Source organism: Rana temporaria, chromosome 8, assembly GCF_905171775.1.
Source record: "Rana temporaria chromosome 8, aRanTem1.1, whole genome shotgun sequence".
NCBI classification, from domain to species: domain Eukaryota; kingdom Metazoa; phylum Chordata; class Amphibia; order Anura; family Ranidae; genus Rana; species Rana temporaria.
The window spans coordinates 164116182-164132763 of record NC_053496.1 but is presented as its reverse complement, the minus strand read 5'-3'; the positions used below and the strand labels follow the sequence as shown (position 1 = coordinate 164132763).

General features: G+C 43.7%; 1 protein-coding gene across 1 annotated transcript in view; it reads right to left on the bottom strand.

The window, feature by feature from the left end:
• LOC120909332 (membrane-spanning 4-domains subfamily A member 4D-like) overlaps positions 1-16582 on the bottom strand; it is an 86074-nt gene that overhangs the window by 33993 nt on the left and 35499 nt on the right. The window contains exon 2 of the mRNA XM_040321086.1: positions 1812-2107. Coding sequence (XP_040177020.1) covers positions 1812-2102 — 291 coding nt within the window. The 5' untranslated portion in view covers positions 2103-2107. The remainder of the gene's footprint in view (positions 1-1811; positions 2108-16582) is intronic.

Sequence of the window (16582 nt, the reverse complement as noted above, 5' to 3'; positions counted from 1 at the left end):
TGGAGAGGACTGAATGTTAGCATCTTGCCTTGCGATCATGGGCCCTGGAATTTGGGGGAACGGTGCTCTTTGTGAGCTGTATCCCTGGGGTCCCTGTATATGCCATATTCAAGTGACTGATTCATAATACAATGTAAGGAGATGCTAATGCCATCCCCTCCAGCCATCTGTCTGTTCTCGGTGCAAATTGACCCTGCTATTGTGTGAAGATTTCCTGTGTTTACACTTATGATAATGTGTATTGTATAGCAGGTGAGCGAAGAGACGTGATGTCTACCCTGAAAGGTCATATCTATGAGTCACCTAGTCTGGGAAAATGATTAGTTAATTAGCTCATGTTAATTTATGTTCTGGTTACCTCCTCTTTAAACTGTATATAAGGTTGTATTATTGATTCTATTAAACACTCCATGTTCAGCAGACAAATAGCCATCCACATGCCCAGCGGTTGAATGCTAGCTTATGCTAAATTGCTAGCACTTCAACTGCTGCCTTTTCAGTTGGTAGATTCTGCCCCCTTCCGTGAGTTTGTGGAATATGCGGTACCTCAGTGGCAAGTACCCAAACGCCACTTTTTCTCACGGAAGGCGATTCTGGCTCTCTACCGGCATGTGGAAGGCAATGTCCATGCCTCGCTAGACAGGGCGGTCAGTGGTAAGGTGCATATTACCGCTGACTCATAGTCCAGCAGGCATACCTATATTTCACGGCACATCGGGTGACTCTCCTGGCAGCTGGGAAGGACGCAGGACAAGGTACAGTAGTGTTGGAGGTTGTTCCGCCACCACGCCTCCAAAATGCTACTACTGGTTGTGACACACCTCTCTCCTCCACCCCCTCCTCTTCCTCTTTCTCTGGGGCCTCTTCCTGTGCCGATGTGTCCTCTGAACCAAAAGGAATACAACCAGCCCAAGAACCTGCCTAATCTGTGACATGCCCACCAGGTGGAACTCTACGTTGGCCATGCTGCAGCGGCTGCACACGCAGCAGAGGGCCATCAATGAGTATATGTGCCAATATGGCAGCAGGACAGGGTCAGAGGAGCTTGTTTTTTTTCCCACGCAAGTGGGCCATGATCAGGGATGCATGCACTGTCCTGTCACCATTTGAGGAGGCCACGAAGATGGTGAGCAGTGACAGTGCATGCATCAGTGAGACTGTCCCTCTTATTCACCTGTTGGAGCACACGCTGCATGGAATAATGGACAGGGCTCTTGAGGCAAAACAGAGGGAGGAAGAGGAGGACTTCCTTACCTCTCATGCCCCCCTTTATCCAGACAGTGTTCCTGCTTGCTCGCCTATCATTGTAAATGTAGTTCCAAAACATCTGGGGTGCCAATGTTCGCCATCAATGCTTTAGAGTAGACTGTTGCTGCTTAACCCTTTGAGCATGTGCTCCACAGTTACTGACTTAGAGCTGCTCCTGTGTTGGTTGTTTGCCTATTGTTAATCCAGAAGAGACTTACCCTGAAGAGTCTAGTTAAGCCAGAGAGTGTCCTCTGCTACCGTGAGCACTAAATTTGGAGTATCCCAAGGTTTACTCTGTATCCCTAAAAATATATACACTACCTGGTCATTGAATTATGAGGCTGTGGGAGCTGCTGTGTACATAGCTGTTTCGCACCCAATTGGGAATCGATCCTGAGACAAATCTGTGGGGGCTGCTCTACTTCCATGTATCTCCATCTCTACCCCCTCAATGCATCATATTGTCTATTGCAAAAGGACAGATATACTTTTAGATGTGGTTCTTATAATTTTCTGGGCTCCCTGTATAAACTGTGTGCCATATTGTCACCTTTAATACTTACTCCCAGAGCCTTTGGTTTACCCTTCAGAAATGTTTGGAAAAATGGGAAAGACGAGTCCATATTTTGGGGTATGATGGCGGACAGCTGCCATTGTGGTGCCACAGTGGGGACACTCCAGGTCTGGGTTGAAGGAGGGATGTAGAACATGGGGGGCAGAGGACTGACGTTCTGAAAGAAAGATGCCATAGGCACATTCAACCCTGGGACCGCAGATGGGACTTCAGATGGAGTGCCGCTCATTAGAGGCTGATAGTGTGGAGGTACACATTCACTCTCAGGATCTGACATCATGAAATCTAAAATAGAAAAAAATGTTTAAAAAGTTAAAACCAGGATTTTGTATGCTAAAAATATCAACGCAACAGTGAAACAATATTTTACTGAACCACTGTATTAGGCAGGGATGTCTTTAATATGGTTTGAGCCCTGGGCAAACATTTTTTTTGGGCCCCCCTCCAGCTTAATTTGGGCCTGGCTGGTTCACATGTATGTGTTTTGGCGGCCCTCATTTGTGCAGGTACAGCAGCCCATTGATTTGAATGGGCTGCCACGCCTTTGTTTCCTGCAGAAAAAAGGTGCATTCAGCATTTTAAAAATACAGTTGCCTTGAAATCCATTCTGCTTTTGCACCATGCTACTTACCTGCAGTTCTTGCACACACAAACGCACTGTGTTTTTAAAAGCGTGACCTAAACGTCTAAAAATGCAGCAAGTTTGACAGTGCGGGAACTGCAGATAAGTCACAGCAGACAGCAGAATGGACAGATAGTGCTGTATTTCAGTGCTTGATGGGCATAGGTGTGCCGTGTGCGCAGCCTATTACATGAGGCATGCGCTTTTCTTTGCAGGAAACGCAGGCATGGCGGCCCATTCAAATGAATGGGCAGCTGTGCCTGCGCAAATGTGGGCCGCCAAAACACATACATGTGAATCAGCCAGGCCCAAAATAAGCCCATCAAGCAGTTAAATACAGACAGTGATGCCATGTGCTCTGAGGCCTTACTCAGCCTGGACTGCAGGTCTGGTCTGGGATTTAAAGAGTTCCTCTATTTTACACATGGCATGGTATGGGGTCCCATGGTGCTAAAGCAGAATGGACAGAAGGTGCTGTGATCCCCATGCCATGCCATGTGTAAAATAGAGGAACTTATTAAAACACTGACCAGACCTGCAGTGAATCATCAAATATTATAAAGACTTTGGGCACACTCTACAGAAAACTTCTATTTACAATAGATTAGCAAACAGTGACATACCTTGAGGAGCAGGACATGAAGAAGTCAGTCTTCGGGAAGAGCAAACTGGGAATGTTATAAAATCACATTCTAATTCACTTTTATATACAAGCAGCACCCAGTGGCAGGAAGGGAGAAGTGCACGTCTAAAGGGAAGCCAGGGGTGCTGTACATTTTAAAACACTGGGAAGAGAAGCAAATGTGGCACTGGCTGCGTGCCGCTGATGATTTTCAGCCTGATTTGTGGGCAGCACAGGGGCTTAACGGGCGGCTCTGCTTTGGGCCCCCAACAGTGACAGGGCCCTGGGCAGCTGCCCCTGTTTGCCATATGGTAAAGATGGCCCTGGTATTAGGAGAGGGCTACAGTAACGGTTAGTTTTGGATACAGTAATGAATGGTTAGAACCCCTTCAATTTAAATCTCAAACAATGTTATCAGCTTTCCAAACTATCTTGGCACAACTTATATAATGAGATGAGGAGAGGGGAAAGTGTCTGTAGTCCAAACCAGGAGTCTAGTCTAGAGTTACCAATGCCATACTGCTTTTCTATAGACACAGTACAGTTAGTGAGCATTGTCATCCTAGGACAGGACATGTGTTACTGGTGGGATCACCAGCTAAAAAAAAGCCTTTAAACAGGAACCTAATCAGTGGTGTCGCAAGGGCGGTGCGGGGGGTGCGGTTCGCACCCGAGTGCCACCCACTACAGGGGTTACACCATCCCGAGGGTGACAAAATCCCTTGCTCCCTTTTGCAGTTTTTTTCAGCCGGGATCCCTCCTCCAGCACCCCGGTCACGCCTGGCCTGTGTTCTCCTCCTCCTACTCTCTGTCTCTCACTCCTGCACTGCTGTCTGAGTCTGTCACAATCAATTCTGTTCAGTGTACCTGAGCCACCCAAGCTGGTGTAGTAACGGAGGGTAGGTGGTGCGTGTTCGGCTTGCGTTGGGGGGATTACTAATAGAGGGGGTGCTTTGTTCTGGGGGGCCTGTGCTAATGGAGGGGGTGTTGTGTCGTGGGGGTCTGTACTAATTGAGGGGGTGCAATGTTCCCGGGGGATCATTACTAATGGAAGGTGGTACTTTATCCTGGGGGGTCTGTTCTAATGGAGGGGGGTCTGTTCTAATGGAGGGGGGTCTGTACTAATGGAGGGGGTGTTTTGTCTTGGGGGTCTGTACTAATTGAGGGGGTACTATGTCCTGGGGGATCATTACTAATGGAGGGGGGTGCTTTGTCCTGGGGGGGGGGTTTGTACTAATGGAAGGGGGGTCTGTACTAATGGATGGGGTGCTTTGTCCTGGGGGGGTCTGTACTAATGGAGGGGGTGCTTTGTCCTGGGGGGGTCTGTACTAATGGAGGGTGTGCTATGTTCTGGGGGATCTTTACTAATGGAGGGGGTGCTATGCCCTGGGTTTTTGTATTAATGGAGGGGGGTGCTTTGTCCTGGGGGGGTCTTTACTAATGGAGGGGGGTCTATATTTAGTGACGGGGGGGGTCTGTACCGAGGGAGGACTATAATTGGTGAAGGGGGATCTGTACTGATAGAGGGGGGTCTATACCAAGTGGAGGGGGGTCTACTGAAGGAGGGGCGACTATAGTTGGTGGAGGGTGACACCATGTTTTACCGCACCAGGTGACAATAACCCTAGTGATGCCACTGAACCTAATGCATCCACCACATCTAAGGACTTGTAAACTGCAATATATAACTTTTTATTTTTGAGTAGTGTATTGTATTTTCGAACGACAACTCTGCTGATCAAAAGAAAATCGTACGATTTGGTATCATAAGAGAAAAATATTAGTGCTTGCCCCAACTGATAATTTTGCATTAATTATCATGATCAGCTCTCGAAAGCTGTGTACTAATGATCAAATTATCATACAATCGCTTCAAAAGCAGAATTTTTCAAAGATTTTTTGATTGTGTGTTTGGAGCCTTTAGTATTTTACCATGGTCCAACAGCCATTGGACCGTTGCATAAATTTGAAAGGGTGTGTCTCTACCTGTATGGGTGGGAGTAAGGCTGGGTTCACACTACGGTTTTCCCGTCCGTCAGCCGCATACGATTTATATGAAAAACCGTATGCGGCTGAAACGGACGGGAACGTATGGAACCGCACACATGTGCGTTTTCCATTGACATTAATGTTAAAGGAAAACGTATGCGTTTGCCATACTGTTTTAAAAACGACCGCAGAAACGTGGTTGAACACGGTTTTGCGGACGTTTAAAAAACGTTTTGCCAGCAAATCGTACGCACCCAGATGCATCTGAGTGCATACGATTTGCAATGCATTCTCTATCTATACGTTTTCCCGTCCGGGCCCGTACGTTTTCAATACTGAAATCGTATGCGGCTGACGGACGGGAAAACCGTAGTGTGAACCCAGCCTAAGTGGGGTTTTTTGTGAGTGTATATATAACATCAAAACATAGACCTCTGTGATCTTTCTCTGGTTGCACAATGGATCATAAGGATGTCTGTGTAACGTAACTCCATTATTACCTTTCTTTAACTGTAATTTTCTCTTTCTGTAATTATCGCTGTCCATTGGCAACATTCTGTGTTTTTATCCACTTAAAGTGGAGGTTCACCCAAAAAGTAAATTTTTAACATTAGATCGAAGCAGTACTTACCGTTTTAGAGATAGATCTTCTCCACCGCTTCCGGGTATGGGCTGCGGGACTGGGCGTTCCTATTTGATTGACAGGCTTCCGACAGGCTTCCGATTGTCGCATACATCGCGTCACGATTTTCCGAAAATAGTCGAACGTCGGTGCGCAGGCGCCGTATAGAGCCGCACCGACGTTCGGCTTCTTTCGGCTACTCGTGACGCGATGTATGCGACCGTCGGAAGCCTGTCAATCAAATAGGAACGCCCAGTCCCGAAGACCATACCCGGAAGCGGCGGAGAAGATCGCTCTCTAAAACGGTAAGTACTGCTTCGATTTTAAAAAAAACACCCGATTCCCCTTGACAAAATGAGCATCAATCTAATGTTAAAAAAAAAATTCGGGTGAACTCCCGCTTTAAGGACCATAAGATTTACCCTCTCAATGACCAGGTAGTTTTTTTGCATTACTTTAACTGACAATTGCGCGGTCGTGTGACGCTGCACCCAAAAACAAAATTGACGTCCTTTTTTTTCCACAAATAGAGCTTTCTTTTGGTGGTATTTTATAACCTCTGCAGGTTTTATTTTTTGCGCTATAAACAACAACAAAAAAAACGACAATTTTGAAAAAAAAATTATAATTATTTTGCTATATATAAATATCCCACCAAAAAATGTAAAAAAACTAAATTTCTTCATCAGTTTAGGTCAATATGTATTCTTCTACATATTTTTGTTAAAAAAAATTGCAATAAGCGTACTGTATATTGTTTGGTTTACGCAAAAGGTATTGCGTCTACAAAATAGGGGATAGATTTATGCCATTTTTATTATTATTATTTTCACTAGTAATGACGGTGATCAGCGATTTTTAAGGGGACATTGCGGAGGACAGATTGGACACTTTTTTGGAACCGTTGACATTTATACATTGATCAGAGCTAAAAATAGCCACTGATTACTGTATAAATGGCACTGGCAGGGAAGGGGTTAACACTAGGGGCGCTCAAGGGGTTAAGTGTACCCTAGGGAGGTGTTTCTAACTGTGGGGGGATGGGACTGACAGGCAGTAGAGAGAGATTGCTGTTCCTGATAATTAGAAACAGCAGATCTCTCTCTACTTCCCTGACAAAACGAGGATCTGCCTATTTACATTGACAGATCCCCGTTTTGTCTCTCAGGAGCGATTGCGGATGGCCGGTGGATGTCCCAGCCATCAGAGACTCGCATCGGCTTCAACGGCGGTCGTGCGCCCTATACCCCTTAAAGCAGCTGCCGTACAGGTACAGCAATTTGCGCAGGGGAGCCAACCTGCCACCTGTATAACGACGGCGACTGGCCGGCAAGTGGTTAAAGAGAAGCTCCAAGCTCCATCAGAAAAAAGTAAAAGTCAGCTGCTACAAATACTGTAGCTGCTGACTTAATATTAGGACACTTACCTGTCCCCGGATCCGCAGTGTCTTCACCCCAGTTGATTTTCCAATCGGCTCTTGGGTGTTGCTGCTTCTGCCATTTCTTGTAATGGAGACCGGCAGTGAAACCTTGTGGCTTCACAGCTGGTTCCCTACATGCTAATTGGGAATGGCCCTGGCGGCAGGGGAAGGAGGAGGGGGGCTGAAGTTCCGGGTGACTTTGCCGTGGCGAGATCAGCCGAAAGTAGGAGCAGGTACCTGTCAAAACCAGGTACCCACTTTCCCCTGCCCCCACGAAAGGTGCCAAATGTTGCAGCGAAGGAGGGGAGGAGGCAAACAAGAAGAGCTTTTCCTTTTGGTTGGAGCGCCACTTTAAGTTGTAACATCACTGCTTTTAAAGTTCTATTAGCTACTTCATTTGTTATATTTGATAAATAGCAAACTTATTTTCTGTGTAAATAGATTCGATTTTTATTATCTATTTAGCACAGGTGGTATTTGTTATGAATAATATTATTGTAAGGAATGCAGGAAAGATAGATTCCTGTAAAGGGCAAAAGGGGGTATGCAATTATTATATTTATCAGCAAGCGAATAAGTGAGGTGGTGTAACAGACCAAAGGTAACATTTTAAATTCTCAACCACCCATATTGGCATTGTATGTCTATTAAAGCATGTCACAGATCAGAGGGTTACTGAGGGAATACATGGACGAGGGAGTTGCATGGTCCATAAGGTATCAATGCCTGTTACTCAGTCAACCAGCATGGACAATTATCACTAGAACCCCAAGCTTCCCCAATGCAGACAATGGTGGCAGCTATAAACACCACAACGTGCACATGCTAATATTTAATCTGCCACCATCTAGAAATGACAGGCTTGTGGGAAATCTTACTCCTGACATCTTTGGTCAGTATACTCGGCTCTGAAGGAGACTGCTACGGTTGGTCGAATTGGGTGCAGAAGCACACTGGATGCCTTTGCTGCCATTGTGCTTTTGCTGGACAGCATATGCATCCCGGTGCCTTTAAAGAGGGGTGGGATCCCTCCAGGAACACCTACCCTAACCTTAGGGTTGCCACCTGTACGGGATTCACCCGGGCAGTCCAGATTTTGATTCATGTGTATGGGTTTCAGGCAGACTGAGACCCAGACACATTATTCAGACTGGGCTGTGGCTCCCCAAGTAACCAAGATAGTCACACACAAATTTGTTGCCAATTGGGAGCTTTGGGCGGATATCTAGGGGTAGGTTTGGCATCACTGGGGGGTAGGGTAAGCAATTTGGCCATACCCATTGTTTTCTGCAGCATGCCATGTGCACCGCAATACTACTCTCTTTGAAGCACCCAAAGGGGCCCCAGGCTGCTAAAGTGTTCGGGTTTGGCTTGAAGAAAAGGTGGCAAAACCTACCTAACCTATCTATTGGTATATGTGCTCCTACTATGGAGACTCTGGAAATGTTAGTTAGGAACGCAGTATATACAGAGGTCCCTTGACATGGGCACTGGGGCTTAGGCATGTATTTGCAAGTGCATGCAAAGCAAACTATTAGGCTGCATTTACACTACAGCGTTTTGAATCACGGGCAGATTTCCCGAGGATCTGACCACGATTTGATAGTGTGAATGACAAAACGAGGAATTCGCATCTAGCTGGCTGGACACACACAGGCAAATGCAAATGTTGCATTCAGTCTGATGTACTCTGATGGTTGTGTGTTAGCTTGGGTAATTTCCTCATTCCTCCGAGGACTTAATGTACACGGAATGTTTTACAACCTCCCCTGAATGATTTAACTTGACAGATAGTAACTGTGACAGACTCACCCGGGACATCCCCGGACCTTCTTATGTCTAAAATCATCCTATGTCCACTAAGGGCATAGGATGACTGAGAAATGATATATTGGACTACCTGAGATGGGATTATTATGTAATTATTATCCACAATATATTTCCAGGATATCTGTAAAGAACTATTTACTGTTTGTTGATTCTGAACTCAATGAGTTAATTGTAAGAGTGACTCATTGATAATATTGGGACACATACTGTTAGATGCTAATGTCCTCACCTCCAGCCATCTGTCTGTTCTCTGTGCTAATTGACCCTGCTATTGTGTGAAGATGTCCTGTGTTTACACTTATGATAATGTGCAGGGCTTTTTTTCAGGGAGAACTTGGGGGAACTCAGTTCCACCACCTCTGGCTCAGACCCTTTGGTGCCTGCTCACCACAATCACTTGTAAACACAGAAGTCTGGTTCCTGTGTTTACAAGTGACAGCTCTGCACTCTGTGTGTAACCCCCCCCTGAACTCGGCACTCTGTATGTAATGCAATCCTGGTATTTAATGCCACTTTAAGACCCTCCTACTGTTTTTGAAATCTGAACAGGGTCGTGGTGAGTTCCTGCAATTATTTTCTGAGAAAAAAAGCTCTGATAATGTGTATTGTATAGCAGGTGAGCGAGGAGACGTGACATCTACCATGAAAAGGTCATATCTATGAGTCGCCTAGTCTGGGTAAATGATTAGTTAATTAGCTCATGTTAATTTATGTTCTGGTTACCTCCTCTAACTGTATATAAGATTGTATTTTTGGTTCTAATAAACACTCCATTTTTAGCAGACTAACAAGTCTTGTCTCGTGGTGTGCTTGTGAGCAGCTGGAATATCTGATATCTATACCCAGACTGATAGGAAGTGGTATATGACGGAAGCACTCAAGCGGACTGTGGGACGTTCCGTTACATTAACCACTTGGGATCCGCCTGCCGTCAATTGACGGCTACAGCGCGGATCCCAAAAGCCAACAGGACGTCAATTGACGTCCGCCCCTTTGGGCGGTCCCCGCGCGCGCTACAGAGCGCACAGCGGGGAAAATCTGTGTTGGCCGTGTCCCTTGGACACAACCAATTACAGATCGCCGCGAACGGCCAATCAGAGTGGCCGTTTGCGATCTGTGCGGCCAATGAGAGATGATCTCATATGTAAACATATGAGATCATCTCTCATTGCCGTTTTACACAGAGACAGCGGTGCTGTCCCTGGAGGGGAGACCGATCTGTGTCTCTTGTACATAGAGACACAGATCGGTCACCCCCCCTCCACCTACAGTTAGAACACTATATAGGAAACATATTTAACCCTTTCCTCACCCCCTAGTGTTAACCCCTTCAATGCCAGTCACATTTATACTGTAATTAGTGCATATTTATAGCACTGATCGCAGTATAAATGTGAATGGCGCCAAAAATGTGTCCGATGTGTCCGCCATAACGTCGCAGTCCCAATAAAAATTGCAGATCGCCGCCATTTCTAGTAAAAAAAAAAATAATAAAAAATAATAATTCTGTCCCCTATTTTGTAAGCGCTATAACTTTTGCGCAAACCAGTCGCTTATTGCGATTTTTTTTTTTTTTTACCAAAAATATGTAGAAGAATACGTATCGGCCTAAACTGAGAAAAAAAATGTGTTTTTTTTTTTTTAAATTGGGATATTTATTATAGCAAGAAGTAAAAAATATTGTATTTTTTTCAAAATTGTCGCACTTTTTTGTTTATAGCGCAAAAAATAAAAACCGCACAGGCGATCAAATACCACCAAAATAAAGCTCTACTTGTGGGGAAAAAAGGACATCAATTTTGTTTGGGAGCCACGTCGCACGACCGCGCAATTGTTAGTTAAAGCGACGCAGTGCCGAAAGCTGAAATTTCACCTGGGCAGGAGGGGGGTTTATGTGCCCAGTAAGCAAGTGGTTAACCAACGTTTAAGAATGTCCATTTTGCTGCGTTTACGAGCCGCATTTGCGTCTAGAACATTTTTTTTTTCAAATAGTCAAAAATTTAAAACGCCTGTAAAGGAAATGTGGCTAAACGCGAGTTATCGTGTTTACAAGATGTTACAGGCATTTGGCGTTTCAAATGCCTCCGAACATCCGTCCTGAATGCTTTTTTCTTTGCTTTCCAATGCATTCAAATTAAAAATTTCCTGCCATTTAAAAACTGTTTGCTTTTTTTTAGTCTTCCACATCTCTGAGGTATTTTTTACGTTTCTTTACCTGCTGTTCCTCTTCTTCTTCAGCTAAAATTTCCTTAAAAATCTCCTCTCCCAGATCGCCCACAAGTCATCTTTAGGAAAGCCCAGACTTTAAAGGATATCATTGCATCATATTCCATATCTCCACCTCCCAGATTTGAAATGTTTGAAAACCTTCAAGGTTTTTTGTCATGTAGAAAGTGAAAAATGTGCAAGACTGCGCAAGTAACAAGAACATCCGCCTTTACTTCATCCTCTACTTCATCCTCTACATATAACATGAAAAAAGTCATCACAGGTCAGATCAAAGAAGTAGAAGGAGTAGTCTATATCTTAAGGTGTACGTGTGGATTACAATATGTGGGGAGAACCACACAAGCACTTAATGTGCGCATTTGTGAACATCTTGACATCAAAAAAAGGTCTCCCCCACACACAGTTTATCCAAACATTTTAAATTGCATCATCATAAAAAAATCTGCTAAACTTTAGGTAATAGGTATAGAAAGATACTCTCCTCATTGGAGAGGAAGTAATCTCAGAACACATATTTCCCAATGTGAAACACGTTGGATTTATGATTTGAAATCTTATTTCCCTTGGGGTCTTAATGTCGAATGGGACATAAACGCCTTCATAAATAACTAATATATGCCAAGGGAAAGATTACCATCTTTCTTTTCTCTATAAACACTTGTTTCTCCATGTACAATACTCACCTGTGGTTTATGTGAAATTAAGTTACCATTTGTACAAATATTTAAAAAAATGTATTCACATTTTTGGGAAATATTTAATTTATTAAATAAATAAATTATATATATATATATATATATATATATATATATATATATATATATATATATATATATATATATATATATATATATATAATTAAATACTGGATTTTTTATATAATATTGGTATAATTTGATATATATATATATATATATATATATATATATATATATATATATATATATATATATATATATATGCTGTTTATTTAATTGTAATTTATATTGTATTCAACACATTTGTTTGTAATCAATTCACATTTTAATATTTGAAGTTCATTTAATAATCATATATATTTATACACATGATAGCATTACATAAAAATACATGATTTGTAAATGATTATTTCGTATATAGATTATTCTGTACTAATAGCATGGTAACATCACATATATATGTTAGCACAGATGTGGTTAATTTCAGGTCAATTCACGTGCATATAAATGTATCCCTGCTAGATGGCAGCAGTATGATATAGTATCATATATTTGCAGAGCAATAATATTGTTCAAAAAATATATATTTTAGTTTATAATAAGCCTTTTGGGCACAATTTATTAGATACTGGTATTCCAGGTTCCAAATGTGTGTATAGTTAATATCATATCCCTTTGAACATCAGAATTTAGGAGGGTGCCGCTTCTAATCAGGACACCTTGATTTTAAATGCACTTCTGGTGTCACCTCCTCTTAAATAATGGTCAGTTGGTGTTGCATTCTCCATTCCCAGTTGATGACATTTGTGTAGAAACGCGTTGGATCAGAGAATCCTTGCAATGCCTCCTAACTGGCTGGACAAGTGATATCGCCACCAGATATATGTTTAATGCTTGAAGTTTCCAGCCGTATTGTGAGTGTATCTTTTATCAGCTTTTAATACATTTTTGTGTGTGGCTTTTTTCTTTCCTATCTATATGATTTTCCAACAAAGGAGTCCCATTTCAAAGATACAGTGGATGTAGTGTTTTCATTCATACACCGGAGACTCCCAAGCAGGCAATTACCGTGATTTAAACGAGCTGCATGCTCATGGGAGAAATCCTACCCTTTGGTTCTTGTAACACCTGCATTCTGAAGCATTTGGATCTTGGTTAATCGGGAGAATCGTTTTGCATGTTAGTGGTCATATACACAAACAGTGGCGGTGCGTCCATAGAGGGAGCAGGAGCGCCGACCCCTCTCGCTTCTGCATCGCCACTGAATTCAATAGATAGATTCATGCATTGCATGAATCCATGTATTGTTGCTGCCGCCCTCTATTCAGATGGCCGGCCCCCTGGTGAGCGCCGCCCATCTGTATAACGGCAGCTGGTTGGCTTTTGAAGTGCCTATCAGAGCCAGCAGCTCCCAATATGCTGACACACTGCCAACAATTTCTTCACTTTCTGAATTAAAGGGCTCTATTATGTTGGTATGGTGTTCAGTTCTTCTCCCAAAAAGACCATCTTCCGAGTGGGTTAAAGATTGCTGTTTTTCCGGTTTACTATCCAACCGAACCGTTGGAGTGTAAGAATTAGGATGGATGAGGGATTCTTGACTGTCAGTTAGCAGAAGGATGTAATCCAGATAATGGGTGGACTCTCAATACTTTCTTCCTCAGGAATGCTACTACTGGCAACAGAATCTTTGTAAAGGTTCTTGGGGCATTGGAGATTCTGAATGGCAGACTCTGAAACTGAAAATTTGGGCTATTTACCAAAAATTAAGACATTTTTGAAAGGCAGGATGTATGGGTAATGTGAAGATAAGCGCCCGATAAATCTATGGACAACATCCAATCTCCAAAGTTTATTGCTAGTAAAATTGACTGAAGACTTTCCAATTTGAAGGATTTAACTTGAATTCTTCTGTTGATATTTGTTTGATCTAGGACTGGGCAAAGATTCCCTGTTTTTCTTCTTCACCAGGAATAGTGAAGAGTGAAACCCCTTCCCTCTCTGGGCAAACGGTACCTCTATGATTGCGTGCTTTTGAATTAGCTCCAGCACATACTTGAACAGCTTTATTTTCTCCAATGACCGTCTCTAGGAAATCCATCTTTGAATTTCCACTTGTGATAAAATTGGATTGTGGATACTGTCCAAGGGTATTTTTTGTGGTCCACCCAAACCTGTACGAATAGTTTGAGTATGGCTCCCACTACTACGGGTCAGATGGGCGTACCTTCAAAAGGACTTCTGCTGGTTCCCCATGGAGGAAGATTTCGATTTTTTGTAATCTCAGAAAGGAAGACTGGGTATTTCTTCAATTAATTTTGAATTCCTTCCCGGGTCTATAAGTCTTCACTTCCCTGTATCTCTCCGGAAGGTTACATCTGTAAGATGGGCCTTATTGTGGCTTTGGCCTCCTGTCTAAAGGAATTGGACCCAACTTTCCGTTGGAACTTTCAATACGGCAGAATCTAGTCTAAAACCAAATAGATTAGTACCATCATAGGGTTCTCTTTCACCAATTAGTTTTGGAGGCTGCATCTGCTATCCAGGGTTTCAGTCAAAATGCCCTTCTGAAAATCACAGAGGCCAGCATTTCTCTGGCGGAGGATCTAATGATGTCCACTAAACCCTCTGCCACGAAATCCGCCAGCTTGAGTTCTTGAAGAGCTGTTATAGCCTTAGCCTGGTCTGGCCCTTCTAGCAGCGACTTTGATAAAATCGCTCTCCTTGAAACAATAGCTGGTCTGCAAGTGCCACCTGTTGCTGAGTATGCTCTTTTAAGATCAAGATCAATCTTGCAGTCAAGTACATCTTTAAAGGTTACTGCATCTTCAATTGGTAGGGTACATCCCTGGCCAGGCACATTAGAGATGCATCAACAACTGGCACGCAAATTAAAGGATTTGCGTTAGGTTCCTTTAATGGATATCATTTTGCTAGCCTGTTATTGAGGCTAGTTTTCTTGTCTGGATTTTGCCACTCGTCTTTAATGAGATCTTCTTATTTGTCTATAAAACGAAAAGATTTCGGTTCCTTTTTAAGATTTGGGAAATACTTCATGACTTTGCATGGGGTTTCTTTCACTTCCTCCCAACCTATTGCCTCATTTTTTTTAAATCAAAACGTTTTTATTATTAGTATTTGTTATAACAGAAAGTGACCATACATCCAGCCATATATAAGGTACATATCAAATGATACAATGCGACACGGGGGGGAGCGATGAGGACGTGACGTGACGTAGCGCGAGTGAGGTGGGAGGTGTTGGACGGCTCGATGGCGGCAGGAGACACACGCCGCTCTGAGGCTCCGTCGGCACCGCTCGTGACCTCGCAGACCACAGCGTGTGTGCTGTGAGAAGCAAGCGGGTGCCGCAACCCCGCCGCATCCCCGCCTGGGACCGGGAATACCAACCTGGAAAAACGCCAGTGAACGAGCCCCCGTTGGACACGCAGCGCCGGAGAGATTGAAGCTGCTGCGTTTTCAGCACTGATGTCAGCAGCCTGTGTGGGGATATGCGCTTCAGGGGCTGTCAGAAATCCATCGGAGGCACGTAGCCGGGCAGTGAAGCAGGAGGAAAAGCAAAGGGTCTGGTGAGGCGCTCAGTTGAGCCGATTCCGAGCGGGTCCCCCCCCCCCGTGACCCCCCCTCCCGTCGGTTATAATACTGTCCCCTGAAATTACCATACACCTGTACACCAGCACATCATAAGGAGTCTTATTGTGTAATAATGGAAAATAATCTGATGTTAACCGTCTATAGGGTTAGATACCTGTGTGAACTGTAAATGATGGGAACACAAAATGCAAAGTGAAATATAAGTGAACATACAATTGAACGAATAACCCACACTGGGACAGAGTTTGACAGCTGGTTCATTTGAACTCACCACCTGGTGCAAAATCATTACACTGCCTGTTCTCTGTAGGGCATATTTAAAATATACGGTCTCAGCCCTTACTGAATGGCTCTGGATGGTTTGCGGAGTCAGACAGGAGGGGAATCTAGGGCAATATAAATTCTGATCTTCCCTCTTTTGAACTACCTAAATTGCCCCTGTATTTAGGTGAATTAACGACAACCCCGATGACATGGGCATTGAGGCATTAGCGTTCTGAGGAGAAATTTAGGCTGGTGAAGGATGACCAAAAACACATTACTCTTTCTCTGGACTGTACCGGTAATGCATACGTGACCGTGAGAAGCTGGAAAAATCTTAGTTTGTGAAACTGGGGGACAGGGGAAAGGCCTGGGCATTGAAGCATTAGTGTTCTGAGGGGAAACTTAGGCCGGTGAAGGATGGCCAAAAAATTCATTACTCTTCTCTGGACTGTACCGGTAACGCACACGTGACCGCGAGAAGCTGGTAAAAATTCCAGTGTGTGAAGATTGGGGGACAGGGAAAGATCATTTAGGCTCCCCCCCCCCCCCGGATTCAAGGTGTCTCTCCCTGTTTCTGGAACGGTGAGGACGCTTTGGACTGATGTAGCATAGGAGACGACTCTCAAAAAAAAAAACTTCGAAGGTATTTTCCTTCTAAGAAGTGAGTCCGGGAGCCCAGGCAATTCTGCTTAATAGCAGTAATCGTCCTCTCCCCTGTTGATCAGCCCCTTACCTCCGTGTTTTAGTTCAGGGCTCTTGCTTCCCTGTGGCCCTCTCTTTATTAAAATAATTATTTTTTCAGGACATGAGTAGTATATAGGGGAAGATAGAGGCTCACATCAGGAGGAA